The 15,553-nt window shown below is 47.9% G+C and overlaps 1 protein-coding gene across 2 annotated transcripts in view; it reads left to right on the forward strand.

The window, feature by feature from the left end:
• Window positions 1–15,553, forward strand: part of ARRB2 (arrestin beta 2) — an 893,685-nt gene that overhangs the window by 307,698 nt on the left and 570,434 nt on the right. For both annotated transcript variants that reach the window (XM_069646588.1, XM_069646589.1), the window contains one exon: window positions 12,973–13,108. In XM_069646588.1, the coding sequence (XP_069502689.1) occupies window positions 12,973–13,108 (136 nt within the window). The remainder of the gene's footprint in view (window positions 1–12,972; window positions 13,109–15,553) is intronic.

A 15,553-nucleotide genomic window follows, 5' to 3' on the forward strand; every position in this document is an offset into this window, starting at 1 on the left:
AGGGTACATTGTGGGTGAGGGTGTAGCTGGCGCCATCTCTGTTCAGTACTGTGGTGACAGTGGTGGGTTTGACTCCTGTGGTTGCTTTCGACCCCAGCACTTGGCCAGTTGATTTTCTTGATTTTTGGGGGAACCTATCACTCTTGGGGGTGCACTTTTCGTCCTGGCGCCAGGCATCTAGACTGACCACTGGTATCTATCTTGCGATGGGCCCCCTCCGAGGCGGGCACCGTTGATGCGTTAGCAGTTATGCGTGCTGACAGTTTTTGGGTCTGAGTAGTGGTTGTCTGGGACCCAAAGGTACGCTCACACCGGTAGGAGTGTGGTGGGGTGAGTTATGACCAGAGGGCTCTTTTCTCCAGACCTCCAGTTGGGGCCCTCCTTGGCTAATGTATTCCGGGGCGTCGAGTCTTATGCGTTGCTGGTGGAAGTGTTTGCTTTTAACTCCAGTTAGATGTTGCAGGGCCCCAAGCCCCTTCCACTGATCTTTCAAGGTAGGGCCGAGTGATCCCCTAAGTGTCGCAAGTGGATTGCGGTGCAACTCTGGGTGTGAGAGGCCTCGGGAGCCTGGGATCTATCCAAGGATCAGTGTTGCTGGCTTTAGTGGAACTCTTTATTGTGGCTCCAGGTAGCTAAACCCTGTTCCATGGAGGCCCGCCTGGCGCCGAGGGGGTGCCAACAGTGTCTCTATCCTCCACCCTTCCTCCACCCTGTGAATAGCCCCAGAGGATGGCTGGGAGCGGAGACCCCTGGCCATGTATATGTACCGAGGGAGGGTGGGGCACCTACCTTTCAGCCCAGACGTTGGTTGCTCCTGCTGAAGCTGTGCTCCCCGAGGGAGCTCCTGGTGGGGGCACGCATCTTCCCCTTTGTTCGTAGGATGGTTGTGGCTCACTGCTACAGGCTGTGACTTGCGCCAGAGCTTGGGGTGGGGGGAGCGCAGCTTGTCGTGCTGGGGGAGCCGACCCTCTCCGTGCCTGCTCTGCTTCGTCGCTCCCCAGCGCCCCCTTTCCAATCCTTCCGATCTGGGTACATGGGGCTAGGTCCTCCCGCCGCCCACCGCTCCGGGCTTGCACCAGCTGGGCTGATTGATCCAGGACTCCTTTTGCAGCAGCCCGCTGGTTCGTCCTGGTTGGGGCGCTGTTGTTCGGTGCTCACTGTCGGAGGGGCCTGCGGATCGTTCTACTGAATGTTGTCTTTAGGCCTCCGCTGCTCTCTGCCACTGGTCAATCCCGTCTGAGGGGCTCTGCTGTGCTTTCCTGCTCGACGGGGGACCCGATGGCTGCCCGGCTGGCCGTCGGACACGGGCCTTTTGCTGCTGGGGCTGGCTGCATGACGCAGGCTCGGCCGGGTGATGCAGCCCCTACGCTGGCTTCTCTTTGGCACGCACACCAACCGCCCGTTCTGCACAGGCAGACGAAGTGCCTGGATCGCACCAGGGAATTTTCCTTCACCCTTGATGGGGCACATCGGAGCTCTGCAGGACGAGGTAACTTTGCCTTTTGCTGTAGCTTTTGGCACCTTTAGGAACTTGCGAACACGGAGCTCAGGGGACGTGTGTCCTGCTCAACAGGCGGCCACAACTAAAAATATGGCATGAAATACTCCCACTTTCAAATCTTATCTGGAGTACTGCTTGATCCTCTCTCTTCCAACAAATTTCCACCCTATTTCTTGAATTCCTTATTTTTATCTAAGCTCCTAGAGCAAATTGTCTATTCTTAAATCTCTTCCATACTGCATCCCTGCTCTCTTCCTCCTCCAGTCCTATCTGGCGTTAGACCACCACATTCTACAGACTGCTCTCCTGCATGTTTTTGAATTCCTTCTTTCTGCATGTAGCAACAAGCTCTCTTCTATTCTGATTTTATTTACTATACTTTCCTCCATCTCTTCATTGGTAATTTCTGGCTCTCTTCTCACCTGGTTTAAATCTCATCTTTCTGGTCGCTCATATTCTAAATCCTGGCCCGGCCAGCTCTCTCCTCCTTTTCCGCCTTCATATGGTGTTCCCCAAGGATTTGTTCCTGGCCCAGCTCTTATTTTCACTAAATACCTTCTCTCCACGCTCATCTCATCCTTCAGTCTTTCCTGTCACTTTTATACTAATGATTCCCTCTTTTCTTTTTCTGAGTTCTCTGATACTCTTAATTCTCAAGTGTCTGGCTGTCTTTATTGCATCCAATCTTGATTGCTTTACCCAATTTCTTCATCTTAATCCATCAAAAACAGAAACTCTTTTCTTCCCTCCTTCCTCTCCCTCCCCTTCCCGCCTTCTCCATTTCTTTCTCCCCAATCAGCTCTCCTTTTCTTCTTCTGCTTGGAATCTCTGCGTTCTTTGCCGCACCCACCCTTTTCTCTCCTTCCATGTCTCTAAACTTCTCATCTCTACCCTAATGTTTTCCTATGTTTACTATTTTGCCTCCCTCTTGATTGGACTCTGTGCGGTTTGTTATACACCCCTTTGCTTCATTTACAACTCTGCTATTCGTCTTCTCTTAAGGCTCTTCCCTGTGCCTCTGTCTCCTCTTCACTTCTACCTGCCTCTGTCTTGCTGTTTGAATCTCATCTTCTGTTTAATTTCCTTTGCATCATCAAATGGCTTCATTGTCTCAACCACCCCCCTTAACTTGAATGCTTAGTCTCCTATTTCCCCCCCCCCCTCCCTCGTGCTCTTTGCTCCCAGTCTTCCTGTCGTCTTGGTGTTCCCAAACCCCCCTGTGCTTCTCGGTTTCACTCCTTTTTGTTTCCTTGCTCCATTTCACTGGAATTCTCTTCCTCTTACTATCCGCTCTTCTTCCACATATCACATAACATCTTCTGTACCCGCTTAAAGGCTTACCCTGTGTCTCCACCATAAACCGCTGATGTGTACTGCCATTTTGCATTTTTATTTTGTAATGTTGCTCTTTTCTGTTAAAGCCCTTTGGCGAAAGAGCGGTATAAATTCAAATGTACTCAGTGCCTTAAATATGGAACTCCACCTAGAAATCAACCCTTCTAAAATCAAAGATCTTGAGTTTATAACCCACCCAAAAAGGACCCCAAATATCCAAATGGCACATGCAGGAAGCCGGGTTAGAGACTGTGACTGGTTGGAATATTTGGGTTTTACTATGAAAGTGATACCCAAAAGCTATTTGGATCTAAAAGATTTGTCTGCAATAATCGCCTTAGATGCGCAAATGTAAAAATAAACCAGAAATATGGTTGATATTCACTGAAGTCGGTTGTCAAGTCTTATATGGTAAAAAAAGATCCATACTCTGCTATATGAAGCGGAATTAAAATGTGGTGTTGTGGCCTGGCATAAGGTTAAAAGGAAAATGTGGTGACCGTATCTAAATTTACCAAATGTATTTATTTTTATTTATTTCCATTTATAAAGTGCACAAACTGCCCTCGGGCATTGAGACGCTGTTACAGCATTTTCACTTGGCAGTAGGTTAACATAGTTACAATACTTGGGTACAGGTTCAAGGTTACAGGGGAGACATCAGAGCAGGTGCGGTTTACTTGAATAGTTTGGTTTCGGATGCTTGTTAATCTGCTTAAAATCACATGCTGTGCATATGGTCCGACATCCAGTGGTAACCGCGGAGTATTGCATCTTGTTTTTCGGGGACCGAAAGGGGACGTCGGCATAAGCGTGTCTGTAACACTATCCCTATTGTGACGTGTAATGTACACAAAATCCCTCACGTGCCGAGTTCCCATAAGATTGTTTTTATTCCACCCAGATAACTGGTCGCCCTATAGCAGAGCTCTTACATAAGAGACATTGTTTATTCTAAACCGACTTGCTGGTTATTTCCCCCTTAAGTCATTTCGAAGCCAAGAACAACTTCGACAAAGACTACGGGGGACTTGTCTATGAAGGTGGACTTTGGCGCCTACGATCCGGCGGCTGAGGCATCCACGTCGCCGGGCCTGCACGCTGGCTGTTACAGTAGGGAGAGTGGAGTCGGGGTGGCCATATTTTCGGTATGTCTTTCCTCTTTTCCCCCTCTTTACCCTCTAGTTCTGGTCATATTCCCCTTTTGCTATGGAAAGGACTCCTTTTAGGTTCTGCCCTAAGTGTAGGGTCAGATATCCGTGGAAGGACGAACCCAGGATGTGCAACTCCTGTCTCCCCTTAGATCACAATGAGAAGCGGAGTGCGGCTTGTAAACTCTTCGGCCTAAGACCCTTGAGGAGCGCCGTGTAAAGCGGTGGACCGCGTTGTCATGATGCCTACCCCCGGGGACCCAGACCAAGTCCAGCGACCCCGGAAACAGGCATCCAGTTATTCCAAGCAAGCCCAACAACCCCTGCTAGGGGCTATTTGGGTGCAGTCCTGGCGTCTATGGCGCCAGGCTCATATGGAGAGTCAGTCCTGGCGCCATAGGGGCCAGGCTCATATATTAAAACTTACCTGATGCAGACCATGCTGCAAACTTACCTGATGCAGGCCATGCTGCAAGAGCTCCAAGCCAAAAGAGGCTTGGAAGGGACTACTTTACCTAGGGACTATTTTTTTACTCGGGTGGGGCTGGGGAGGAATACTTACCTGGGACTACTTTGGAGGCTATTTAAACTACGCCCGAAGAGCAGCACACGCTTTGCGTTATTCTGCATCCAGCAGCGTAACACTCACCGTGCCTGCAAGTCTGCAACCAGTCTTCTGCCACGCCCGCCTCGAGTCTGGAGCTCCTAGAAAAAGGGAGAAAGAAGGAGAAAAGGTTAGAACAAGAGCAATACCTTTGATCCTTACCTAAATTCCCGATCCATCGCGCCTTCGAGCTGGAAGACCAGAACAGCAAGGTGAGCCAAGGGAATACACAGAGGCAATATTAGTTACCCCCCATAGACTTACCTGATTTTACCACTGGGGGTACTATTCCTCTTCACGGGTCGGCGCAGCTTCCACTGCATCCTCGCCGAACCCTGGCCCCTAAGGGGAAACAAAAGGACAGCAAGGTGAAACAAAGGGACAAACAAGGGGAAACCTCACCACAATAGACTTAATGCCGGAGGCATTATTCCCTGAGACTTTATACTGTCTCTCAGCGCCTGAATAAGGGAGAAAGCAACAGGTTACAAATTGACATTATTTTATCGAACTGTGTTGGATAATACAAATCCTTACCTGAATATTACTGGTTGCCACAAGGAACTCTTCGCTAGGGTCAAGCTGCAACCTGCAAGGAATCGGACAGAGTGGAAGTCAGACATTTGAACTCTTACGAACTACATACTTATATCGTCTTGCCGGGAATCGCAGAGTCAGTATTGTTCTGGAACTCGCCAATTCCTTCGAGCCAGTTAAGCAACTGGTCATCTACGCGCCCCTGCGCTCAATGCAGGATGGAGAGCTCATCTTTCCAAACCATCAGGTGAGACTATAAGAGGGGACATCAAAGGTGATCAGTGGGGAGGACAGCGGGAGTGGGGGGGGGTTAACGCTCAACTCCACGGGTGGTTAATTCCCTTTCTCCATTTGCAGAAGAATATTCCTACGGGCCCAGCAAATGAAGCTAGGTGGGCCAGTTCAGTCCGTCATCTCGGCACTACGCTCCACATTGGTGGAGACCGCAGCTGTCCAGTTCAGATCGACGCCCTTGTGGGAGCCAGGTGAGCGTAACACGCATACTGTGTGTCGTGGGTAGAATCCCCTTCCCCCCCACCGCCACACCCACTGAAAGTGACGGGTGTACCACCGATGACCAAACATCCGTTGCGGATGTGATAGACCTCGAGGCGGACACAACGCTCGTCCCCAACCCTTTAAGGCCTGGCTCTGGTCTCGCTTCAGGGACAACACCCGGCGACAGGGGGGCCTTAGCACACAACCCCTACACCTATTTCGACGGGTACGTCAAAAAAGGTGAAAGCGGCAGCAGGTGCATCGCAAATTTCGGTGGAATCCTCGGATCGTATAGAGCAAAGCCTTCCACGCATCTGCAGCAGCGTCTTGCGACTGGGCATTCCAAGACAAACAAGGGCGCTACCCCTAAATCAGATTTACACGTCGAAGCGCGGAAATCCGACGCTACGACGGTCCGAAGGCCGTGGTAGGCCCAAAAATCACGACTAGGACTCAAGGCGAAAAACCGACCGCTAGGCCTACTAACACCGCGGAAGGCAACACGATTACCGATAGTCCTTCGGACCCACTTACTCACGCCGATTCAGCGATAATCTAACACAGCATCGTAAGAATTACTTCGGCGGTTGGGCTTATTCCTGTTCCGCTGAAAAACATGGGGCAGGCTGTGGGCAAATTCTTGGATACGCCATGGTCCCCCGATTCTCACGATACCTATGAGGACAGTCAAGAGCCTCTTTCCAACACCCTGAGAGACGATTTTCGGCGCCAAAGAGCGGAATACAACGCTTTTCCACCCGTAGGCCCTTCTGGGTCCTCCAAATGGACTAGGGAGAAATTTGAAAGGTGTATGGGACCGTCTTGAAAGAATTATCAGTTTTTCTAAGCATCCTTACCCGAAAATCTGCTTCACATTTCCTAGAAGATCAGCCTTCTGCCCCGTCAAGCATGAAGACATCGTCCAGATGGATACTTATAGGGACATTTATAGTGAAGATGAAGAACCAACCTTCCTACAAAATTACGATGAGGACCAGGCGGATGCCACGGACAATTGGGAAGAAACCCAGCAAGTGGGGATGGACCCAGGGATGCTTCCCCATCAAGATCAGGACACTTATGTATTGTGCTTGGATTCCCTTCCGTCCACCCCGGCTTGCCAGGCCTCGCCTGTAGACGACCAGAATACCATGTTAAAAAAAGGCAGCTGAACATTTTCAAATCTCTACTCAAGAGGCAGTGCCTGGGCAGGACTTTGTGGAGGATATTCTTAAGGAGAAACCTCCCTCTAGCCAGGCCATTCCCCTCCTTAATTCTATTAAGAGAAGATTGGCTCCCTCCCCTGGTGTCACCAGCTCAAACCCGGGCAGTGAACCCAAGAGTTAGTTATTTCAGCCAGACCCTCAATACATTAAAGGGCACGTCACTGCCGATTCCCTGGTAGTGACTACCACCCGGAAACAGGCAGGAGTACCCTTTGCTACGGGGGAGGCGCCGCCAGATAGGGAATCCAAGAGGCTATATGCCCTAGGTAAAGGGATTACCTCGGCTGCCGCATATACCATCTGCATAGCAAATAACAGTACGCTATTGGCGAGTTATGCTGACGCTCAATGGAACCTAGAACAGGAAGGTCTCCAAGAGGTTCCAGAGCCCATCAGGTCCAAGCTTCTGCCTATTGTGGCTGAAGGCAGGCAACTGAACCAGAATGTAATAAAGAACACTCTGGACACGGCTGAAACAGCAGGCAGGTCTCGGGCCCAAGGTACCTTACTCAAAAGGCACGTTTGGCTGTGACCTCAGGATTTAAACCTGAAACTTAGGCCTCGCTTATCAATAAACCAATTGAAGAAGCTAACCTCTTCGGAAAGGCGGTCGATGAGGCCTTAGAAACAGTTAAAAAGGAGCATGAGACTCTTAAGTCTCTGCAACAAATAACTCAAAGACCTTCACCCCCAGAGAGGAAATAATTCTCGGCGGTCTTTTCGCGGGCAGTCCCGTGCAAGTCAGAACAACTATGGCACGGGAAACTTCAATGCCGGACAAACATCAGGAAGATACTACCCTCAAAGGGGTCAGCGACGCGGCAAAGCCAGAGGTAGAGGCCCCAATCCAAGAGGAGCCACAGCCTCTGGTCAGAAATGACCATCAGGTCCAGGTCCCCTCCCATGTCACCTTGGTCGGGGGGCGCTTAACATCTTTCCTCACGGCATGGGAGGGATTAACTTCAGACCAGTGGGTCATAAAGATGGTTGCCAACGGGTACTGCGTGGACCTCCACAATTCAGGCCACCATGCTCACGGCACCTTTCACCGGACCATCTGGAGATCTTGAATCAAGAGGTGGAAGCGCTGCTGGGAAAGGACGCCATAGAAGCCGTCCCTATTCTTCAGGTAAACAAGGGTATGTATTCAGTGTACTTCCTTGTACCCAAAAAGGACCTCACCATGCGCCCGGTTCTAGACCTGCGCCCAGCGAACAAGTTCATAAAACCTCAGAAGTTTTGCATGGTAATGCTACAGGAGTTGATCCCACTGTTGAAACAAGGGGACTACATGGCAACATTGGACATAAAAGATGCATACTATCATATTTCAATGTTGCCAGCGCACAGAAAATATCTAAGGTTCATGATAGTGGACAGGCATTACCAATTCAAGGTACTCCCCTTCGGCATCGCCTCAGCACCAAGGGTGTTTACGAAGGTCCTGGCAGTAGCTGCAGCTCCCCTTCGCAGGTTACCTCGACGACTGGCTTATAACAGGGGACTCGTACGACACATATTTTTGAACACCCAAAAGACTGCAGACCTTCTTTTCAGTCTGGAGTTCTTGATCAACAAGAAGAAATCCAGTCTAGTCCCCAGTCAAATAAAACAATTTCTGGCAGCTCTAATCCAAACGAAAGACGGCCTAGTCTTCCCCTCCAACTGGAGGGTTCAGAACATGCTTTTTCAGATCCCTCAATATGTAGCCAGTCAGGAGGTGACGGTGCGCAAAGCCATGCTTTTGCTAGGAATGATGGCGTTGTGCATATACTTGGTTCCCCACTCGCGGCTGTGCATGCATCCCATGCATCCCATGCAAGAGTGGCTCAACAGCCAGTAGTGTCAGGCCAGCGGACAATGGAAAGATCTGGTAGTTGTCTCGCCAGCCCTCGTTCTCTCTCTGGAGTGGTGGTCAAGAGAAAACCTCTTGAAGGTGAAGACCTTCACCACCCCTGCAGTAGAAGACACTCTCACGACAGACGCATCTCTCACGGGGTGGGGGTGGGCTCACCTGCTTCAGCAGACAGCACATGGAGTGTGGTCCCCTCAAGTAGTGTCCAACCATATAAATTTACTGGAGCTATTAGCAGTGTTCAAGGCATTAAAGGCCTTTCAGATTCAACTGCAAAGGAAGACAGTGCTGGTTCTAACAGACAGCACTAGAACCATGTATTACCTGAACAAACGCAGGGGCACTCACTCTCCAGGGTTATCCAAGCTGTCCCAAAATATTTGGATATGGGCTCTCAGACACCAGATGTTTGTTGTCCCAACATGTTCCAAGGGAACTCAATCTTCTGGCCGATGTGCTCAGCAGAGATTTTCCTCTGCCCGAAGAATACGAGTGGCGTCTGCACGAAGACATTGTGTCCAACGTCTTCGCAGAATGGGGCTTCCCAGAGATCGACCTGTTCGCAACTCAGGAGAACGCCCAATGTCAAGACTACGCCTCCGGGTACCCCCAGGACCGCTCCAAGGGGAACGGTCTCTGGATAACATGGTTAGGGAAATGTGTGTACACTCCCCCCGACTCCCCTTCTCAACAAGATGGTGCACACGATGCACCAGGTACCAGTTACCATACTACTTGTGGCCCCCATGTGGGCCCGCCACCCCTGGTTCGCTCAGCTGATAGAAATGTCCCTCTCCCCACCAATAAAACTACCCTGCCCATACAACATGTTGTCTCAGGACGGCGGAGGGGGGGGGGGGAGACCCTACACCCATGCCCACAAACTCTGAATTTAGCAGCCTGACTCCTGAGGTATTGAGTTTTAACACCTACAGCTCCCTCAGAGGTGCATGGACATACTCAGGGGAGCTAGAAAACCTAACACACTTTATTGCTATGCCAGAAAATTGAAGCTTTTTTCCATCTAGTGCAATTCCAAGGGCGTCAATCCCATCAATTGCTCACCCACACACCTTGTGCTGTACCTTACCCTTCTGTTAGACACTGGGTTGTTCTTCAATTCCCTAAAGGTTCATCTGGCTGCTCTATCGGCCTGCACCACATCACAACAAAAGGTGTCGTGGTGAAAGATACTGGTGATTAAGGCCTTTATGGAAGGGGTTAAGAGGGTTTATCCTCCCATTTCTCTCCCAGCTCCTGGGTGGGACCTAAATGTGGTTTTACCAGTTCTCATGGGAGCTCCCTTTGAGCCAATGAATAAAGCAAGTCTAAAAAACCTGACTTATAAAACGGCCTTCCTAGTGGCTATCACTTCTATTAGAAGGGTTAGCGAACTACAGGCACTTTCTGTTCTAGACCCCTTTGTTTCAGTCCACAGAGATAAGGTAGTACTGCGCACTCACCCCAAATTTGCGCCTAACTTCATCTCGAAGATCCATGTGAATGAATCGATTGAACTACCTACCTTTTTCCAGAATTCTACTAGCATGGCTGAAAGAAGCCTACACACACTAGATGTGCGTAGGGCAGTCATGTTCTACCTGGAAAGAACTAAACCACTGAGGAAAACAAACATTTTCGTGTCGGTGGCAGCTGGTAGAGAAGGGGATCCTGTCTCTAAATCGGCTATCTCAAGGTGGATTGTCAAATGTATCACACTATTACACTCTTGCTAAGAGAGAACTGCCCTTGAAGCCTAGAGCACATTCTACTTGGGGCACTGGGGCATCCACAGCATTCATTGCAAATGTTTCCCTCGAGTCCAATGGCAAAGCGGCAACCTGGAGTTCTGTACACACCTTTTACAAAACACTATTGTCTAGACACTCATTCTAGGTCTGATTCTCAGGTGGGACAAGCAGTACTAAGACATCTTTTCTCTACTGTTCCTTCTTACAACCCATTTCCAACTCTGGGTACTGCTCGCTAGTCTATGCACAGCAAGTGATTCTAAGCAGATTAACAAGCATCAGAAAACATGCATTACTTACCGTGATTGCATTTCTGATTATTGTATCTGCTTAGATTCACATGAGCCCTCCCTACCTCCTCGCTCGGGGTGGAAGGAACATAGACATCTTACTACTTCTCTTTTTCATGTACTCACTCACAATAGCCTTGGGCTCCCTCGTGGCAGAAAAAATACAATCGGAGGGACCTTGACGCGTGAGGGCTTTTGGGTACACTACACGTCACGATAGGGATAGTGTTAGACACGCCTATGCCGACGTCCCCTTTCGGTCCCCGAAAGACCAGATGCAATACTCTGCGATTACCGCTGGATGTCGGACCATATGCAAGCATGTGAATCTAAGCAGATACAATCATCAGAAATGCAATTACGGTAAGTAATGAATGTCTTTCATTGCCTTTCTGAAAGCCATGAGGGAAGTTTCTGTTCCGAGTTCAAGTGGAAGTGAGTTCCAGGATTCTGGTGCTAGTACCTCGAAACTGGAGCCACCGGCTTTAGTTCTATTAAAGGTAGGAATAGTGAGCTGGTGTGAGTATAAGTCACGTTTAGGTCTGAGTGTTTGGACTTGGTGTATTTGTTCCACTAGGTAAGTGGGTGCTGATTGGGATAGGCATCTATGGGTTATTGTAAGTATCTTGAACAGTATGCGCTCTCTGATGGGGAGCCAGTGGGTGTATTTTCTTGCCCGAGAGATGTGCTCTTTCTTAGGAATGCTGAGAGCTGCTCTGTGCATTGTTTTGAGCGATTTGTAATCTGTTGATGTTTTTGGCGGATGTGCCAAGTAGGAGGACATTGCAATAGTCTAGTTTTGCACCTATCGTTGCTCTGGCAATGTTGAGACAATTTTTGGCTGAGAGGTATTGTTTTACTGCATTGATAATTTTGGTTGGGAGTGCTGCTAAGGAGGAGATATAGCTGACTTGTCTATCCATAGATGGGGTTGAGTCCAGGAAGACTAAGTTTTTACAGCAGTCGAGACTGTGACTACTGTGTTCTCTAGTTTGAAACTGCAATAGTTCTTGTCTAGTTTTTTGAGGTTCTCCTTGGGGCCAACCAGTAGGATTTCGATTTCGTCTCCATTGATACAAAGGCCATTTGCTGCCATCCAGGCCTGGATGATGGCATATGTGTTTTTGTACTGAACTGAGGTCATGTGCGTAGTCACCAGTAAGAGGGAGAAGAATTTGTCTATCATCGGAATAATTGGTGAACGTTATGCCGAAATGTTCTGGGTCATTGAACAGTTGTAAGGTGAAAAGGTTGTAGAGTGTGGGGGAGGTACATGAGCCTTGTATGGGGTCCCCATCACCTTTGGTATGAATTGGGCCTAAGATCTATGCAGGCAATTGTAAATTGGAAGACGCTATTACTTTACGCTAAATTGAGCCCTCCTGTGAATTTGCGGTTATGGATCCGTGCAAGGTTTTTCTGGTGGGGGCCTGCCCAGTTCTTAACCACAGACTTTATCAATGTAATTGATTATTAGGTGAATAAAGGTCAGCAAAGAGGATCTGGTGATGAACCCTAACATGGTTAAAGAAATAAAGCTATGGTCACGATTATATCATTATCAGAGTCCCAATAAGCAGGTATACATTATTCTCCTATTCTTCCCTTGAAGAAAAACTATTAAATCGACTCCCAAACTATTTAGTGAAATTTCCAAATAAGGGGGGAACTTTGTTTTATGAGAATGAGATTCAACCCATTACCTACTTAATAGTACTTGGTACAAGACTTGGTTCGGGTTCAAAAGATCTGTAGTTTGCTGCTATAGATTAAGAATATTTGATGTATAAGGATTTCTTGGTTACGTCGCTAGGGACACCAAGCTTTCAAGCTGATTTAGGCTGACCGCTTACAAGTGATTGGTTAGTTGTGTATTTGTGGTGTTATGAAAGATCTTTGAGGAATCTGTTTTCATATTCGACCTGGTCGTACACAACAAACTTATTTATTATTGCTGTACCCAATTTTAATAATCGTATAAAGGCACTTTTATTGAGGGTAAGATTTTAGGTAATGAGAATGCAGTGTTTGTGATGTAGTATGGACGTTTACTGAATAGTTTGAATATCTGTATGTTCCTTTCTTCTGTAATGTGTGAAACGTTTGTATACACTTTAACACAATAATAAAAGAAAATGGAGGCACTGTGCAATCATACATCCTGACTGCGCTTGCTTTTAGCCTCTCAGTGCTTTTGGGCTCCATAACCTGTTTCTCTGTTTAGGAACTCTGTGCGGCTGGTGATACGGAAGGTGCAATACGCCCCAGAGAAACCTGGCCCACAACCTATGGCAGAAACCACAAGGCACTTCCTGATGTCTGACCGGTCATTACATCTTGAGGCTTCCTTGGATAAAGAGGTAAAGAAGGGATTGAAGTGTATGGTAAGGGCAAAGGAGAGTGAACAACTTAAAGTGGATGAGGGCATGGAATTTGCAGGGGAGGGTTACTGAGAGCAGGATTGGAGTGGCATGGCTGAAGAGGATCTTTTGTCATGTTTTCATTTCTAATTGGATATTCTTGTCTGGTACAGTATGTGAAAGGTGCAACTTTGCACAGCATTGATCTATAAATTTAAATTGTAATATCCCAATATGGTCTGTGGCTTTCAGGTCTTGTCACTTAAATGTCTGCTGACATCGAAAACAAAATTGTCGTCTCAACTGAAGGATCCTTTATTTCTTTGCAGCTCTAATTGTTTACATGGATGCTCCTGTTTTTTCAGCCTGTTCTTTATAGTACTTCTGCTTTTGGTTCGTTCATCTGGCTTCCTTTCTTCCAGAGCGTGTACATCTGCCATAGGTCAAAGCTTTCAAAGAACAGAGATCTTAAACAATTTTTTGAGTGTTTCCAGCACTTCAGTGCCCTGTTGCTTCATATGTATTTTTGTATCTGAAAAATCCTGCCCTGATTCTGACAATTGCATGGTCCGGTCTGCACAAACGTTCTGGGATTTCTATGCATGAATGAGAAAGGTAAGTATGATGAACCTTCTGCTTCTCCTCTCGTTCTCCACACCTGTAAGCCACGTTTCTACAACATTGTCAAAAGATCACTTCTAATAGTTATTGCTCACAAAGGTTTTATATTTTAAAATGCCTCCAGGTGTAGACTTGACTCAGATCTTTGGTGGGTATCTGAGCACCTCCGGCCTAGCTCTGTGATAGGACCCTGACTCTGCCTAGTACCTGAGGAGAATTTGTGTGTGTCTAGATATTCCACCCCCAGCAGCATCTTGAGTCCTTCAACCTGGAATGTTATATTCTGAATCTCCAAGCTTGCCAGAAGCAGTCTGGTTCCCTCATTTAGCACCTACTATGTCACTGCGGGAGTAGCCATGGGCTCTGTCTGCTTTGAGAGAAACTTGAGAGAAGAAACAATATGGATGACCGGTGGCTACTCGGTCATGTGATTAATCCAAATAATACTCCCTTTCTCTGAAGGGGCCTGGGGAGGTGTGCAACACCCTTCGTAGAGGACAGGACAAGCAGGATCCCACTGGGGGTGTTCTCCCACTTCCTCCGGACACGGAATGGCCAAAGAAGGATAACACGCCATCTGGTCTTTTCCATATCTGACATTTCTATTGATTACATGGGAAGTGAACAGAGTAATTATGTGCAGGCCCCTTTAATTTGGATGATTGGTTTCTGGCCTGTATTTGTCGTCTCCTTCAAATGTCTTCCTCCATTCCAGGGAGAAACTTAAAGATTGACTAACTTTGGAAGACTGGGAGAGCATCTGTTGTAGAATGAGTAACGCTGGCTCGCGGAGGAGGAGCAGAGTACGAAGCAGACTCTGTGCTGGGTGGAACCCAAAGAGAGTGCAGAGAACGCAGTAGCTTCGACGAAGGCGGAACCTCGAGCCAGAGAGCAACCGCTGGGGCAGGAAGCATCACATTACAGAATTTGAGGGGTACCGGTATCCCGAAACACAGACGCCAATGCTGCCAGACTGTTTGGAGTGCCAAAACCAAGAGGGCCAGAGAAGCTCGTAACCTTGCGAGTGGCCAGCCACAAGTATACCCCAGTATGGGGTGCAGAAAACCAAACAACCAACTGGGCTAGAGCACACCCAGGGCTACGAAAAGCAGCAAACCACTGAAAGGTAACGAAAGAACCAGACCGAGGAAGCCTATCCGATGTTCTTGGATGTAAGAGCTCAGAAAGGCTCAGGAATTAAAAGAATTTTGCTTGGGCGTACCAAGACTCCATGTGTAAATCTGCCTTTCCCCGTAGAATGGATGAAATCTGCTGGTTAGATGAGGACTATGTTTTGAGCACAACAGGAACTTTGAGAGAGATTTCTTTATTTTTTTTTAAATGTCTCCGATCGCTAGGGTGAAAGTCAGAAAACAGCCACCACTACTTCCTGGGGTGAAGTTACCCTTAACTAAGTCATAGCTTAGGATCCTTCTTTCTATCATTTGCATAGAGCAGACTCATGATACATTAGCTTATATTTGGGGCTAAGGACTGATTTTAGTTTGCGACATCTTGACAAGCACAGTTTCCATATTTTATAGCATGGAGTACTTATCTTGGAAGGAGGGACTAGAACATGTTTTTCTATACTTGATAAAGCAGTGTTGAACTATGCCTCAGTGTCCTCCTCCTCTGTCTGCCCTAATACAGTCCCCACTTTGGTACTGCACTTACTTATGCAATACATTTACCTGCTGCTTTCCTGAATAAACAGCCTTACAATTAAACCACCTTGGTTTTTCAGTGCGTGCAACCAGCATTTTCTGAATGCATATTTATGGCGATGAGGTAGACTTAAGCTGATGTTGATGGGGGGGGGGG

This window comes from Ambystoma mexicanum, chromosome 1p (genome assembly GCF_040938575.1).
Source record: "Ambystoma mexicanum isolate Mex_15411 chromosome 1p, UKY_AmexF1_1, whole genome shotgun sequence".
Lineage (NCBI taxonomy): Eukaryota > Metazoa > Chordata > Amphibia > Caudata > Ambystomatidae > Ambystoma > Ambystoma mexicanum.